At 37.1% G+C, this 14865-nt stretch overlaps 1 protein-coding gene across 1 annotated transcript; it reads right to left on the bottom strand.

Annotated features, from left to right (window-relative positions):
- Positions 1 to 359: 359 nt before the first annotated feature.
- Positions 360 to 14549, bottom strand: LOC108912402 (gamma-aminobutyric acid type B receptor subunit 2). The gene is made up of 16 exons (XM_018717604.1): positions 14399 to 14549; positions 14237 to 14340; positions 13772 to 13909; positions 13235 to 13413; positions 13063 to 13178; positions 12676 to 12908; positions 11915 to 12140; positions 11641 to 11797; positions 11307 to 11563; positions 10992 to 11245; positions 10795 to 10905; positions 10571 to 10739; positions 10254 to 10492; positions 9961 to 10157; positions 3426 to 3952; positions 360 to 1396 (listed from the first exon to the last, which is right to left on the bottom strand). Exons 1-16 carry the CDS (start codon positions 14547 to 14549, stop codon positions 1029 to 1031), a joined length of 3426 nt encoding a protein of 1141 aa, XP_018573120.1. The 3' UTR covers positions 360 to 1028.
- Between the last annotated feature and the right edge of the window lie 316 nt (positions 14550 to 14865).

Below are 14865 nucleotides of genomic sequence, written 5' to 3'. Positions count from 1 at the left end.
ACCAGAAACTCGTGAAACTCAATTGATATCAACTAAATTTAAACAATAAAATTTGGTGAGCAACTAAATTCTAGTTGGATTTATATTGGCAACATTGCGAAATCTTGTTACAATTAGTGTCGTTTAAATTCCTTCCCACTTTAGTACTTTTATTTTTAAATGGTGGGCAACATTGCCTGCTCTCTATTTTTTTTTTAACCTTGACTGCTAACAGTGCTAACTGCTAACCTATCTTTTTTGTATTAGTATTATAGTACTTGTAATTAGTGACTATGGATATTCTTGAGCATTTTAATTTCACTAGGTTTGTAATTTTCTTGTTAAAAATCTTCCGGATCTATCGTGTACATTTTTAGGTAACAGAATTAATATCTCAAGTATGTTTTTACACTTATCGAAAAGAGCAAAACTGCTTACGCTGCTCGTGGGTTCAGCCGTTACTCTACATTTTGCTTCTTATTTTATAAAGTCTACAGTCACTACAGACAAAACTGAGGACATCAATGCACAAGTAAGAAAGAAGATTCAAGATGATATTTGAAAAGACCACAACATGATATTATCACTTCCTCGACAGCAAAATATGGAAATTAGATGTAGGTACTACAAGAGAAAAGTAGCATTCCAACCTATATATCTATATAATCATAGATGTTTATCAAATTACTTAGTACGACGACGGATTGTTATGAATATAAATAAAAAGCATGTTATGTAACACAATTTTTATTAGTTTAACAATAAATTTAAAATATACAACATATAATGTAACACAACCTTTTGAAATCTGCACAACAGATGTTTTTTATCCACATAAGCATGCAACACTCCGTTCTACACATATCTCCTGCCTCTGCGTTAAACCAGTACGAAATATGAAAACTGAAGGCTATCAAAGAAATAAAAAATGAACTTCTCACAGTTGATAAACGATTAAAAACAGAGCACAGACACCTCAAACTGTAAGAGACCATCTCTTACAGTATGTGCAAAAATATATAAACAGTGCCGCCGAGAAATGAAGAGAACTACAAATATTCCACGATATCGCATTTAATGGAGATGTTGGGACAAGATCGCCCAAAAGAGTAATCAATGTTGTGCTGGCTCTTGTTGCGCTCGGTGAGCAGTTTTTGGAAAATCGGCAAGATTTCGCGATCTAACAGTTCACTCTCTGAGGTCGCGTTGTACATGGATTTGTCCCTCTTAGGCGTGTGCACGTTGGTTTTGAGAGCGGCCACATTCGGAGTGCTCTGAAAATAGCCCAGCTTGTTGCATTGTTGGTTGCATATGTTGGTGGGCATCTCCTTCTTGGCCACAGGAGACTTCTCCCGCTTCTCCTTCTGGGAGGAGTGTCGGTTGCGCTCCGACACAGTACGGTGCATGTGATTGGACTCTGAAAGAAGCATGTGACTGCATATCAAAGTACTAACTGGTAGAATAGTTTATTTGAAACAAGTATCAGTCTGATATGCATACTCACTTCTAACTGTATTGTGTTTATATGTAAAATTACATATTGGAAAGTGAAATAGATTTATTATGTGTGCGTTAAAACAGAAATAAAGTCAGTCAGTGAATGCATATAATGGCCACATCTACAGGGTGTAACGTAAAGGTTGGGAATAAATTAAACGGTGGATTCTTTAGTTTAAAAAATAAATTTTTGTCATATGAAGTTATGCTCTACGAGTTTTCTTTTCCAAGCTACAGGGCGCTAAAAAATTTCAAAAAATTTAGTTTTTCTCCAATAACTTTCGAACATTAGAAGATTATGGAATGAAATTTTATCCATAGCTTAATTTGATAATCCCCTAGTAACAGGAAAAAGATTGGCTTTGTAAGTTACTCAGTGGCGTGCGTACGTCTTATACCGTAAGGTTTTTCGAAGAAAATTGTGGTACGCCACTGGTAAAAACATTTTTTTAATATCTTTTTATGATGCACATTTTATTTTAAACAAAATTACCCTCTTGCGTTTTATTCCTAGCTCTTGTCATTTTTCCGCAAATAAAACTTTTGTAAATACCATTTTTCCCCGCTGCTAACATAGAAAAATGAAAATAACAAAACATTATGATGTATGCTTTGACTCAGCCACCGAAAATGGTCAAATAGGCATTAAAAAAAGACTTATTTGTATTGAAAATGATATTAAAGTATCACATTATTTTAACAATAATAAAAAAACACTAGTGACTTAGGAATTTAAAGAATTTATTGAGTAGGTAATAAGAAATAATAAACAACAAACAAGATTACAAAATGTGCTGGAAATGTTGCCCCCCAACTTCAGTACATTTTCAATGCGTTTTCTCGTGGATTCTCTTACTCGTCCAAAAATTCCAGGCATATCTCGAATTAGCTGACAGCCCATTTCAACTCTTTGACGAAGAATCTGTACATCAGAAATGGGAACGGAATAAACTATGGTTTTTAAGTGCCCCCACACATAATAGTCTAACGGATTAAGTTCGGGAGAACGAGCAGGCCACGCTCTTGGCCTTACACGACCTATCCATTTATTGGGGAACGTTTCATTGAGGTATTCTCTAACTTCTCGCCTAAAGTGAGCTGGGGAGCCATCATGCATAAAGCACATGTTCTGGCGTGTTTCAATTGGAACTTCTTCTAAAGTCGCACAGCTAACACAGTATTCCCGTTGGCAAGGCCGTAAATAAAATGCATATCTGCTAATTCTGGAAATGAGTAGTCCATTTCTAACAGATCTAAACCAAAATACAACCGTTTAAGGAAAGCTAAATGTCATAACTGACGATGATGTTTTGTCTGAAAACATCTGAAAACAAATTTTGGTGGCTTGGTCAAAGCATACTTCATAATGTTTTTATTTTCATTTTCCTATGTTAGCAGTGGGAAAAAATAGTATTTACAAAACGTTTATTTACGGAAAAGTGACAAGAGCTAGGAATAAAACGCAAGAGGGTAATTTTGTTTAAAATAAAAAGTGGATAATAAAAAAATATCAAAAAAATGTTTTCACCAGTGGCTTACCACAATTTTCTTCGAAAAACCTTACGGTATAATCCGTACGCACGCCACTGAGTAACTTACAAAGCCAATCTTTTTCCTGTTACTCGGGGATTATCAAATTAAGCTATGGATAAAATTTCATTCCATTACCTTCTAATGTTCGAAAGTTATTGGAGAAAAACTAATTTTTTTTATATTTTTTAACGCCCTGTAGCTTGGAAAAGAAAACCCGTAGAGCATAACTTCATATGACAAAAATTTATTTTTTGAACTAAAGAATCCACCGATTAATTTATTCCCAACCTTTACGTTACACCCTGTATATGTCTATGCGTATGTATATAGGGTAAGGAACTAGACAAATGTTTAAGGTATTACTTTGTCGTTATACATATGAAAGGTCAAATGTTTCGGTCAGTCCCAGAACTTACCCTCATCCTGCGATATACTAACTCTGCCGCTCTTCTGATGGCTCTTCATGCACCTGTGCTGACTTCCGGTATCCCAAAGCTCACTTTTGGCCACCACGTGCGTTCCGCACTCGGGTTTCTTCTTCGGAGTTGTCCTGTTACTCGGAATGCTCACCCTCCTGGGACACACCACCTCCTCTTGTTCCGGCAAAAGTTCATTTTTAACGCTCATTCTTCGTTTCTCCATCGACTCTAAATCCAGGACCTTGGAGGCTCTGCGTTCATGGACGGGCGTCCTAAATATTTTTGGTTCGTCTTTTTTTATATCTGCGGGACTATTGTCGGCCCTGGACCTTTCAAACTCGGAGCCAAACGTGTCTTTTACGCTGTTGTAATTGCTGTCCACTTTGAGATTATCTAGAGAGGGCCTGGCTAGCGAGCCGTTGGCTTGCCTCGAGTGATCTTGCTCGGTCAAGTCTGGAGGCCGTGAGGAGTTCTGGGTGGGCTTTTCGGCCTTTGGAGAGTCGCCACTGGGTGGCCTTTTCTTCCTGAAGTGTGTAGTTAGAGTAAATGTTTTTGTTTATAGGAAGCTATGTTTTTATGTGCATTTCAGAAAAATATCTACCTCACAAATGCTGGTACATTGTAGGCATTTAGTTGTACAGAGTGGGCAAATAAGCGAGGTAGAAGCAGAAGAAGCAGAAGCAGAAACTAGTGATCGTAGAGAGCTACGGTAAAATATTTTATAGGTAAAGTGGGCAAGGGAAAATGCTGGAAATTATTATCAAGTTTCCAAGATGGCCGCCAGTGGGCGTTTCCACCATCTTGAATTACATAAAGTTACGTTTCTCACGATTTTCCCCAATGAATGTAACAAAAAGTATTTGCGTTTTAATGTTAACTTAAAGTCGAACATTTTTTGTAAAAACAATTTTTCTCTATCTTTCGAAATAAAGTGGTGGGGGGTATTTGAATGTTGTTTTAAATAAATGCCTGTAACTTCGAAACGGCTTAATGGATTTGGATAAATTTGGTATCATTGAAAAGAGCATTTCTTGGGCTTTTAGGTTTCTCGTAATCATGACAGTTGCGACCTACACGGCCGCCGATAGAGGGCGTTATTCGATATTATAACCAAAATATTGGATTTTCTCAAAAAATTTAAATGCGATGATATGACTTTTTTTAGACTAGAAAATAGACAAATGACCAACCAATAAGCCTGCGCAAACCGCATCTTAATATCTTTTTCCTAACTCAAATTATTAAAAAAAAAAACTAAACCAGGAAAATTCATATATCCCCATTTAAAAATGCATCGGTTGCTTTCGATAAGAAGGCAAGTAGTAGGCCATGGAAATAAAAGACAAACTCCTCTCTAAAATATTCACAAGAAATGTCAGTTTATTTAGTGCTGTGATTTTAAGTCGCACGTTTTCGTATTTATAAGCGATTTTCCTTTTAAATAAAGTTGTGGTCCTGAAAAGGACCGATTTTGAAAAAAGATTAATGCCTTCTGTGTTCAAATTGCCTTCCGTCATATTCCACACATTGTTCCAGTCTTTCTTGAGTCGACAGAACCGCAGCCTCGATTTCTACCGCTGATAGTTGACGAATTGAGTTTCGAATTCTGTTTTCCATATCCATTCGTGTTGTTGGTGGAGTTTGAAAAACAATGTCTTTTAAGCGTCCCCACAAGTAAAAATCAAGACATGTCAAGTCCGGAGATCTTGCCGGCCAAGGAAATAGGCTTCCCCTTCCTATCCAGCGTTCTCGAAAGGTCCCGTTAATATGGTTTCGGACATTAATTGAATAATGTGCCGGACAACCATCTAATTGCAGAAACATAGTTCTCCTAGTTTCGAGTGGCACATCTTCCAACAAAATTGGCAAGTCGTTGATCAAAAACTCTAAGAAGCGGTTACCAGTTAAAGCTTGATCAAAAAAATAAGGTCCAATAATTCTGTCCCCAATGATACCGCACCACACATTTAGGCTCCAGCGTCCCTGGTGCTGCACTTCTCTTAACCAATGCGGATTTTCAGCGGACCAATAATGCATATTATGACGGTTTACTCTACCATCACTACTAAAGGTAGCCTCGTCGGTCCAGAGAATTTCCGTTAAGAAATTTCTGTTTTCCTCAAGCATGCCTAGCATCCATTGACAATAATTTAATCTATTATCGAAATCTTGTTCATTTAGCGCCTGGTGCAAAACTATGTGGTAAGGATGTAATCTAAAAGTAAAAAACAACATATGCGTAAAAATAATATAATCAGAATAACACTGAATTGTGTATTTGAGAGTATGTGCTAAGATACTTGGAATAAGATAAAATTATTTACCTATAATCTTTCAAAATATTTCTAACAGTTGTTCGTGCTATTCCCAAGTCTAGAGACAATGTTCTAGTTCCTACATGTCTATCAAATTCTATGTAAGCCAAGACATTGATAATGTTTTCTTCGGTCCTTCCATTGCGACGCCTGCGACGTTTAGGACGACGAAAACTTCCAGTATCGCGTAATCGCTGTACCAAGCGCGGAAACATTCTTCTCCCGTAATGACGGCGATCTGGATACCGTGCCGCGTACTGTCTTGCAGCTATAGCTGCATTTTGAAAACACTCGAAATAAATCGCAATCATGTCAACGGCTTCATTATTTGTGAGAGGCATTTTGATTAAAAAGTACTCAAATTATACGCAATCAACAATATTAGGCTGCGTGTGACAAAAGTTTGACGTTACTTGGCAATATTTTTGTTAGGCGATTGTCGTGTCCATGGCCTACTACTTGCCTTCTTATCGAAAGCAACCGATGCATTTTTAAATGGGGATATATGAATTTTCCTGGTTTAGTATTTTTTTAAATAATTTGAGTTAGGAAAAAGATATTAAGATGCGGTTTGCGCAGGCTTATTGGTTGGTCATTTGTCTATTTTCTAGTCTAAAAAAAGTCATATCATCGCATTTAAATTTTTTGAGAAAATCCAATATTTTGGTTATAATATCGAATAACGCCCTCTATCGGCGGCCGTGTAGGTCGCAACTGTCATGATTACGAGAAACCTAAAAGCCCAAGAAATGCTCTTTTCAATGATACCAAATTTATCCAAATCCATTAAGCCGTTTCGAAGTTACAGGCATTTATTTCAAACAACATTCAAATACCCCCCACCACTTTATTTCGAAAGATAGAGAAAAATTGTTTTTACAAAAAATGTTCGACTTTAAGTTAACATTAAAACGCAAATACTTTTTTGTTACATTCATTGGGGAAAATCGTGAGAAACGTAACTTTATGTAATTCAAGATGGTGGAAACGCCCACTGGCGGCCATCTTGGAAACTTGATAATAATTTCCAGCATTTTCCCTTGCCCACTTTACCTATAAAATTTTTTACCGTAGCTCTCCACGATCATTAGTTTCTGAGATACAGCCTCTTACCTCACTTATTTGCCCACCCTGTACAGCAAAATGCCCTTATGTTTGATTCACAATGAACCGTTTCGCAGGGTGTATAACCAATCTGGAATTATCGGGAAATTTCACAGACCTGGGAATGTCGGGGAATTTTTTCAAATTACAATCGTAATCGGTTTTACTTTTTACATTTTTATCGTCGTATTGAACTAAATTAAATTATCACTACCCAACGCATATCTTGCAAATCATCAAATATATTTGATATTTGGCGTCCATAAGAAAAATTAAGTTGTTTCTTCAAAAATGTAGGTTAAAGAAAATTAACTAATTATGACAATGCATGAATAGCGGAAACTAGAATTTTGTAAATCTACCTGGAAATGTAATTTTTTAGAGAAAACTTAGCATACACCCCGGTTTCGGTAGGTATTTTTAACTGGCAAGTACCGGACATAAAAACATAAAATCTATTACTGCCTATCTAGGGTTAATGTGCTCTCAGTATAAAGTATTCCCTTTGTTTTATTTATCGATTTGAAAATATGCATGAGAAATGTTCCGTTGCAGGTTGTACATCGACCGTTTGGAACATTACACTGAGTGCACGACCCTCCACTCTGCACACGGCCTACACCTCTATACAAAACTACGCCACCGCTTGTATGTACCATGCTGCACCTACTCAGCGTTAAATCTACCAATACCCTACACACGTACGGGATTAAACGTACTTGAACTTATGGTGGTTGTGATTACCCAACATTGGACTGCAAGGAAAAATTAATCACACAGTTGTTCGACTGACAGAATGAGCAGGTCTCGATCGTAAAATTGGTTACATTGAGAAAAGAAATGAACATAGGAGTACAAAAATTGCAGAAAAAGGAATTCCCGAGGGGCGATCCGCTGATGTAATCTTCGTACGTTTGCCCTGGAATCTTTATGTAATCTACGTAATCTTATCTGTAATCTATCTGTAATCTACGTAATCTTATCTGTAATCCTCGCTATAATCTATGTAATCAGCTAATGAATTTCGTCGATGTAGTCGTTATACAACGCCTCCCCCCCCCCTCCTCATTTTCCAAAGAATGCCACAGAAACCTCGACAGAAACCTATATGGTGCGATTGGTGTGTTCCGAAGGGCAATCCGCCAAGGAAAAAACAGACGAAGATTACAAAATTTCTGAAATCTCTTGTAATGTATCTGCAGATTTCAATATCAATTCAAAAAATATTACAAATTTCATATAAATAATCAAGATTACAACACATTTCAGGAGATTTCAGAGTTATTTTAGTAGATTTCAATGATTACTTAAGATTTCAATAGGATTATTAGAAATTAAAAGAATATTTCAAAATTTCTTAATAAGGTTTCAAGGAATACGGGAAGATTACAATAAGTTTTGAATGTCCATTTGAACAAAAATAATTGAATTAACTTCAAATGTCATTCATTTCATTCATTAACAGTAGTACTTTGATTAAGAATTTCCAGTATCAGGCATTTTTTGGGCAAAAATTGTAACATTCTGATTAAGTTTTTTGTTCGAATGAACGTTAAAAACATTTTGTCATGACAAAAATGATAATGCTATTTTGAAAGTAGGTAAGTATTTTCCCAAAAACTAATAAATAAAAAATATATTAAGCTTTTATTAATACTTGCATTTAATACTTTACTTGTATACAGTGTGTTTAAAAAAGACGCGGCAATATTTAAGGGAGTGATTGCTCAGGTCAGTTTATAAAAAAAGTCCTATAAACATAGGTCCGCAAACGCTTCGTTACCGATCTACAGAATGTGAAATTTCATTAAAAAACAGTAAAAATTAAATTTCTCTAAAACGCAGCCCCTTATTATTACCTACTACAAACAACAGTATGTACCACATTTCAAAAATCAATCAAATTTGATAATTTGAATTTCTTTGTTCAATAATTTAAATTTCTCAATTAAAACAACATTGGGTTTAGGTGCGCAATAAAATGTTTTTTATTTTTTTACTCAATAACGGTGTGACGTACGGTGCGTATAATCTGAGGAAAGCTTTCTTCTTCATAATTGAACAAGGAATTAAAAAATTATATTTTTAGAAAAACCAGCGGGGTCCTATTTTTTTCATTAAAAATAGCTAGTCACTGGTAAGACTAAAAAATCGTTTTGTATTGCAAAGTACGCGTCTGCCATAGCTATTGACAGGCCTAAAATTTCATTATAATATCAAGAGGTTTTGGAGAAATTTAATTTTTACTGTTTTTTTAATGAAATTTCAACATTCTGTAGATCGGTAACGAAGCGTTTGCGGACGTATGTTTATAGGAACTTTTTTTTATAAAATGATCTGGGCAATCGCCCCCTTAAATATTGCCGCGTCTTTTTTAAATACACTGTATACAGGTAAAGTATTAAATACAAGTGTTAATAAAAGCTTAAAATATTTCTTATTATTTATTTTTTGGGAAAATGTTTATTTTATGTTACTTCTATTTTTTTATTTTTATTAGTTTATTGGATTATTATATTTTTATCTTTCAATAAAAATATATACTTACCTACTTTCAAAATGGCGTTATCATTTTTGTCATGACAAAAAGTTTTTAACGTTCATTCGAACAAAAACTTAATCAGAATGTTACAATTTTTGCGTAAAAATGATACTGGAAATTCTTAATCAAAGCACTACTGTTAATGAATGAAATGAATGACAGTTGAAGTTAATTCAATTATTTTTGTTCAAATGGACATTCAAAACTTATTGTAATCTTCCCGTATTCCTTGAAATATTATTAAGAAATTTTGAAATCTTCTTTTAATTTCGAATAATCCTATTGAAATCTTAAATAATCATTGAAATCTACTAAAATAACTCTGAAATCTCCTGAAATGTTTTGTAATCGGTTGAAAGATATTGTAATCTTGATTATTTATATGAAATTTGTAATTTTTTTTTAATCGATATTGAAATCTGCAGATACATTACAAGAGATTTCAGAAATTTTGTAATCTTCGTACGTTTTTTCCTTAGCGGATCGCCCCTCGGGAATTCCAGAAAATGTCCTTGATATGAACCAATTTCACGGACTAAGACCTTCGTCCGTTTCGTTCAGGGTTACTCACTTCTGACTGTCGGTATGGTGCAAGGAGGTGTAGTCTTGGGAACTGAGACTACACAACGAAGTGATGTCGCTGGTTTCCGTGGCACTGGGCGGCTCCTTCCTTATAAGGGGCACGGAGAGTCTGTTGGTATCGCTCATGGAATCCGTTCGGGAGTCGAGTATTTCGCGGGCCTCGCTGCCCAATCTTCTAATGAGCATCTAAAATATTCAAGAAGAAACAGTTCTGAATGTTTGGCATTTTCCTTGCCGTCAGACAAAATTTTCGAATGTGAGAATAAAACTAAGATTTTGTACCTGTAACTCGGACTCCTTCTCCAGAAGTGTCTTCCTGTACTTGGAATTTAAGCTTTTGACATCTTTGAGTTTACTCTCCAGCTCGGAGGCGCTCGAGTCCCTTCTAGTCTTCGACATGGGTCTCAGAGTGGGCCTAAACCGTTTGTCGATGGAACCGCCGGGGTTGCGGCGCAGCTCCAACATTTTCGGGACAAATACCAACCACAGGGTGGCCGTGGTGCAGAACATTACAAAAACGCCTGGAATTTTTTACAGAGCTTTTACACAGTTTCGTCGTGGTGGATCTAAAATTTACGCCTGATATAAGTAAATCTTACCGATAATTAAAAACATAGCATCCTGATGGTCTACAAGAACCAGCGCCACGGCAGCGCCGCAAATGCACATGATAGCAACATTGTAAACGGACAGACCAACGTGCCTACTGTCGTTCAGTGCCGGGATGGAAACGTGACGAGTCTCCCAAGCCAAGAAGGCTCCGAAAATCTGAAAGAGGGCGTGCGATTGATGGGTGAATTCATATTGTAGAGTATACGCGTACCATTAGCAGGCCTTTGTACGCGTAGATGCATCCTACGAAAATGGTTTGATGTTCAGACGCACAGTATTCGTTTTCGGGTATGATGATGATGTCTTCGTTGGAAGGGTGAGGCTGGAAATGAGTTTTTATTACTATGTTTCTCATTTACTTTACGTCAGTCAAATACGTCACTTAATTTAGTCGAGCTCTACCCTTACGTATCGTTCCATTTGTTTGGTATCTCTGTAAAAGGGATCGGCCACCTGCCATGTAGTCATAATGACCAGGTCGATGAAAAGAAGCACGCCTACCACCATAAACAGCTGATAATCCTTGATGACCTTTTTGTTGAGTTTGACGTCTGTGAAAATGGAGTGCACCCTCCAGGTCTTGCTGAACATTGCGCCGAAGGCTAGGGAGAAGCCCGCCATGAGGGACCAGGCCCTGGCGGTACATATGTAGGGAAAGGCGTCTGAAAAATAAGGAAACATAAAGAATTCGACAAAAGTATGATTATTTTTAAGACTTATTACCTATGCTGGATAATCCAGAATCTAAGCCGAGGAAGATGATGCTAGTGTACGTAAGCATACAGCCGATAATGATCAGGTTGTTCAGCTGCGGGCTGGACATTTTTATGTAGCGCTGATTCCTGTATTTTATGTTGAAGGCCAAGAAGACTATGGCCATTATAATTCCGCACACCGCCAAAGTGGCTAAAATCGCGTAGACCGTTTTGTTTACTCTCGTGTGTTCTATGATGACTAGAGTCCGATCCTTTGGAGGATGTCTGAAAAAATGGTAGATATCAGACCGTAAGAGTGCAGTTATACCGCAAACGTGCCGTGTGTTCAAGTTGATATTTACTTGCCGATCCACTTAAGGGGTGCCCCGAGAGTCAAGTCAAGATGTTGGGTGGCCGCGCTGTATTCCCCCACTTTTATTTCTCGCCCCTCTTGAAACTGCTTCAACAGGATACTGGCTTTCCTTTCATTATCGTAGAACCTTACCGGGCCAGTCACGCCTGTGTCCGAGCGAAAAGAACATTTATTACTTTAATTACATTATCGGCTGTGTAATTTCAGTAGTCGGTTCATGATAGGCAGGGCAAAAACTAGTAGGTAAGAACAAAACTTCGCACCTTCAAAGCTGGTGTTGTGCAGAGCGTCCAGAAATAATCTCTCCCAAAGAGGATCTCTGTATCTGAAGTCGTTGACGGTCTGGTTCCGACGGAAGTACTTTATCTTGTGTGCTACGTTTTGAATGGCTAGGGCGACCGCCCAAATACCATCGTAGGTGTAGCCGTGAAACCTTGAATACTCAACGCCCCTTCTAGAATCGTACTCCATCCTGTATTCGTCTGCAGTCTGGAAAAGTTAAACATATCCCCTTTACATACACAAAGTCAATAAAATTCACACTTGTCTAAAAACTTCAAATATCGTTTTGTTCCATATAAACAAAAAATTATTTTTAAGCGAAAAGCGTGGGAAACAACGAAGCTTTTTGAACATTTTTTTTATATTTTGCTTGATTATATCGAGTTTAAGCAACCCAACAATTAAAAATCCCTAAATCTTAGCGTCAGTAATATTATTATTATGATTCGTTTACAATGAACAAAAACAAACCGTTACATAACCGAGATAATGCCATCGCCGATTGGTTGAATTAAATTACATCAATCACCGGTCAGTGAAACGGAGTGTTGTGTTTTAATGTAATCTTGATCTTATTGTTTTAATAAAATTTTTAATTCTACAAAAATTTAATTGCTAACGCGAAGGAAATAAAATTACTATTCCAAACACAATAACTGGTCACATGGCTTATAATCATTTATGAAGGCTCTGTATTATATGGATTATTTTATTGCCAATCGGACAAAATTGGACTACGTACTATCCCAGAAATGGTGATTTCTCCGCTAGTTGACAATGGCAACAGATCGGTTAAGATAGTCTGCTCCAAGGACTCCTCGAGCTCTTCCAAGGTACAATTAAACTCAAACTCTAACTTCTTCCACCACTCAAAGCTATAAGTTCCCATCACGATCCACTGGTACTTCCGACCGTACATTTTCAGTTTGTAAGCTTCGCAAAAAATTTCTCTGGCCCATCTCTCATTGAAGTTTCCTAAAAATCATTCCCATCGTCACCAATTAAAAACTGATTTACAAACATTTTCTGTTAATTTGTAATGAACAATCTGATACTTGTATTACATTGTGACCCGATATGCTGGTTAGACGCCACATACATTTAAAAAGATTATTTTCTTGTTAGGTACCTAAAATTATCCTGGTGTCCTTTTCCTTCAGTTTTGTAAGGGCGGTGGTAACTTCGTTTGTAAAACTCTGGGTCTCTAGTACTTGATACCCCATGGTATCTAATTCAGCAACCAACCTGAAACATTCATAGGATGAAAGAAAGTTTAGCGGTTTTTCAATCTCTACGCCTACCTGTTGTGAGCAAGGGAGTACCTCGGCTCGTTCTGGTAGATCGTCCCGACCTTAGTCCAATTGAATTGCTTCAGGAGAGACAACCTGGGGGAATTAAATGCATTCTCTGACGGTACTATCCGGAAGAAATTCGGAAAATTCTCCTTTGTAAACATGGGATGGGTGTCGGCATACGATAACTTCAACATAAAAGGCATACATGCAATATATCAAAAATAATAATTTTCACCATTCAAGCTGTACTAGAAAATTGATTGATTGATATAAATACAGAAATATAATTCAGACAATTTCAATACTTACAATAAAAGAATCTCTTTCAATTTTTTTTTATTGACAAAAATATATTAGGCCTTAACCTGAAGGGTAAAATGCTTTTTACTCTCGAGTTCCGACTGTTCAGATCTAATTAATAATAAATTTATAACAGGTTGTATAATAAAAATGCTAAACCTAAACTAAAACGTTCTGTGTGGGTTAACATATATCTTAAAAGTTTTCTCATTTTTTACTTTGGCTAAATAAAAATCATCTTACTTGTGTCAGGTGCCAGTGTTTGGAGGCCTTCGCTATAGGATCGGTGACGTGCGTGCAAGCAGCTCCGAACAGCATTAGCTTGTGCGGGCCACTGTGCATCATGTCGAAGAAAGCCTTAACACCGACAGCAGCATTGCACTACGACAATATAAAATGGATCATTATTTTCAATTATTCAAAAATTATTTCTTGAGCCTATAGAGACACAAGTTACTTCATTTAAACTGCAGTTCCAGAGACATCAAAGATTAACACCAAACGGGGATGGGATGACAGAGAACGGACTTAAATAATAACAAAATCCGCCGCAACTGTCTTCCCGACCCCGTCTTATGCATATTCCACTTCCACGGTTATCCTTTTCAGTCTGAAAAAGGACAATGTTCTACCCACTTGTAATAATAAGACAAACCTCTATCAGCGTTTTTGTTATTGCGTTTAACTCCACACAGTCGTCTCACTTACCATCGTATCGTTCCACCACATGTGTAGCCTGTAGTTCCTAAGAATGGCAGAATGTTCATTGACGTGATCTAGAGCTAACTTGACACTAGGCATGACTCCCCGTCCTGAAACTCTCCAGGTGTTAAATCCGCGAACAACACTCTCATAAAACTACCCCCTTACCTGTATCCGAGTTTTCTACACCCTTGCCGAACGGAAAGAATCCCGCTATGTAGACATCGTGTCTTCTGTTGTCGACGTTGGGTTTTTGAAGGTGTGCACACTGCAGCAGCACCAGAAACAAAAATATCATTTCCTTGGAACACTTCAACATGTTTTTGCCGTTTTCTGGATATCTAGCTTCGCGCACTTATTTATTTGTTAAACAAAGAGCCCATCGTCGTTTTCCAGTACTGTGTTCCACGTTCTAACTCGACACCTACCCCGACAGTGGTTCCATTTACAATTGGAATTCCGTAATCATCCTGTCCTCCTATGTGCCGACTGATATTTCCGTATGAAAAACTTTTAATTTCTCTGTGCCAGGCCACCGCACGTTATTCGGAGCTATATCGATTTTAACAACCCTCGCTGAGGCTATCTGACCAGGGCGCAAGTCTTCCATTTATATATTTATTTAATGAATCTCT

The sequence above is a fragment of the Anoplophora glabripennis genome, unplaced genomic scaffold (assembly GCF_000390285.2).
Source record: "Anoplophora glabripennis isolate ALB-LARVAE unplaced genomic scaffold, Agla_2.0 scaffold518, whole genome shotgun sequence".
NCBI lineage: Eukaryota > Metazoa > Arthropoda > Insecta > Coleoptera > Cerambycidae > Anoplophora > Anoplophora glabripennis.
Note: the sequence above shows the minus strand (reverse complement) of the source record. Positions and strands in the feature narration are given on the sequence as shown.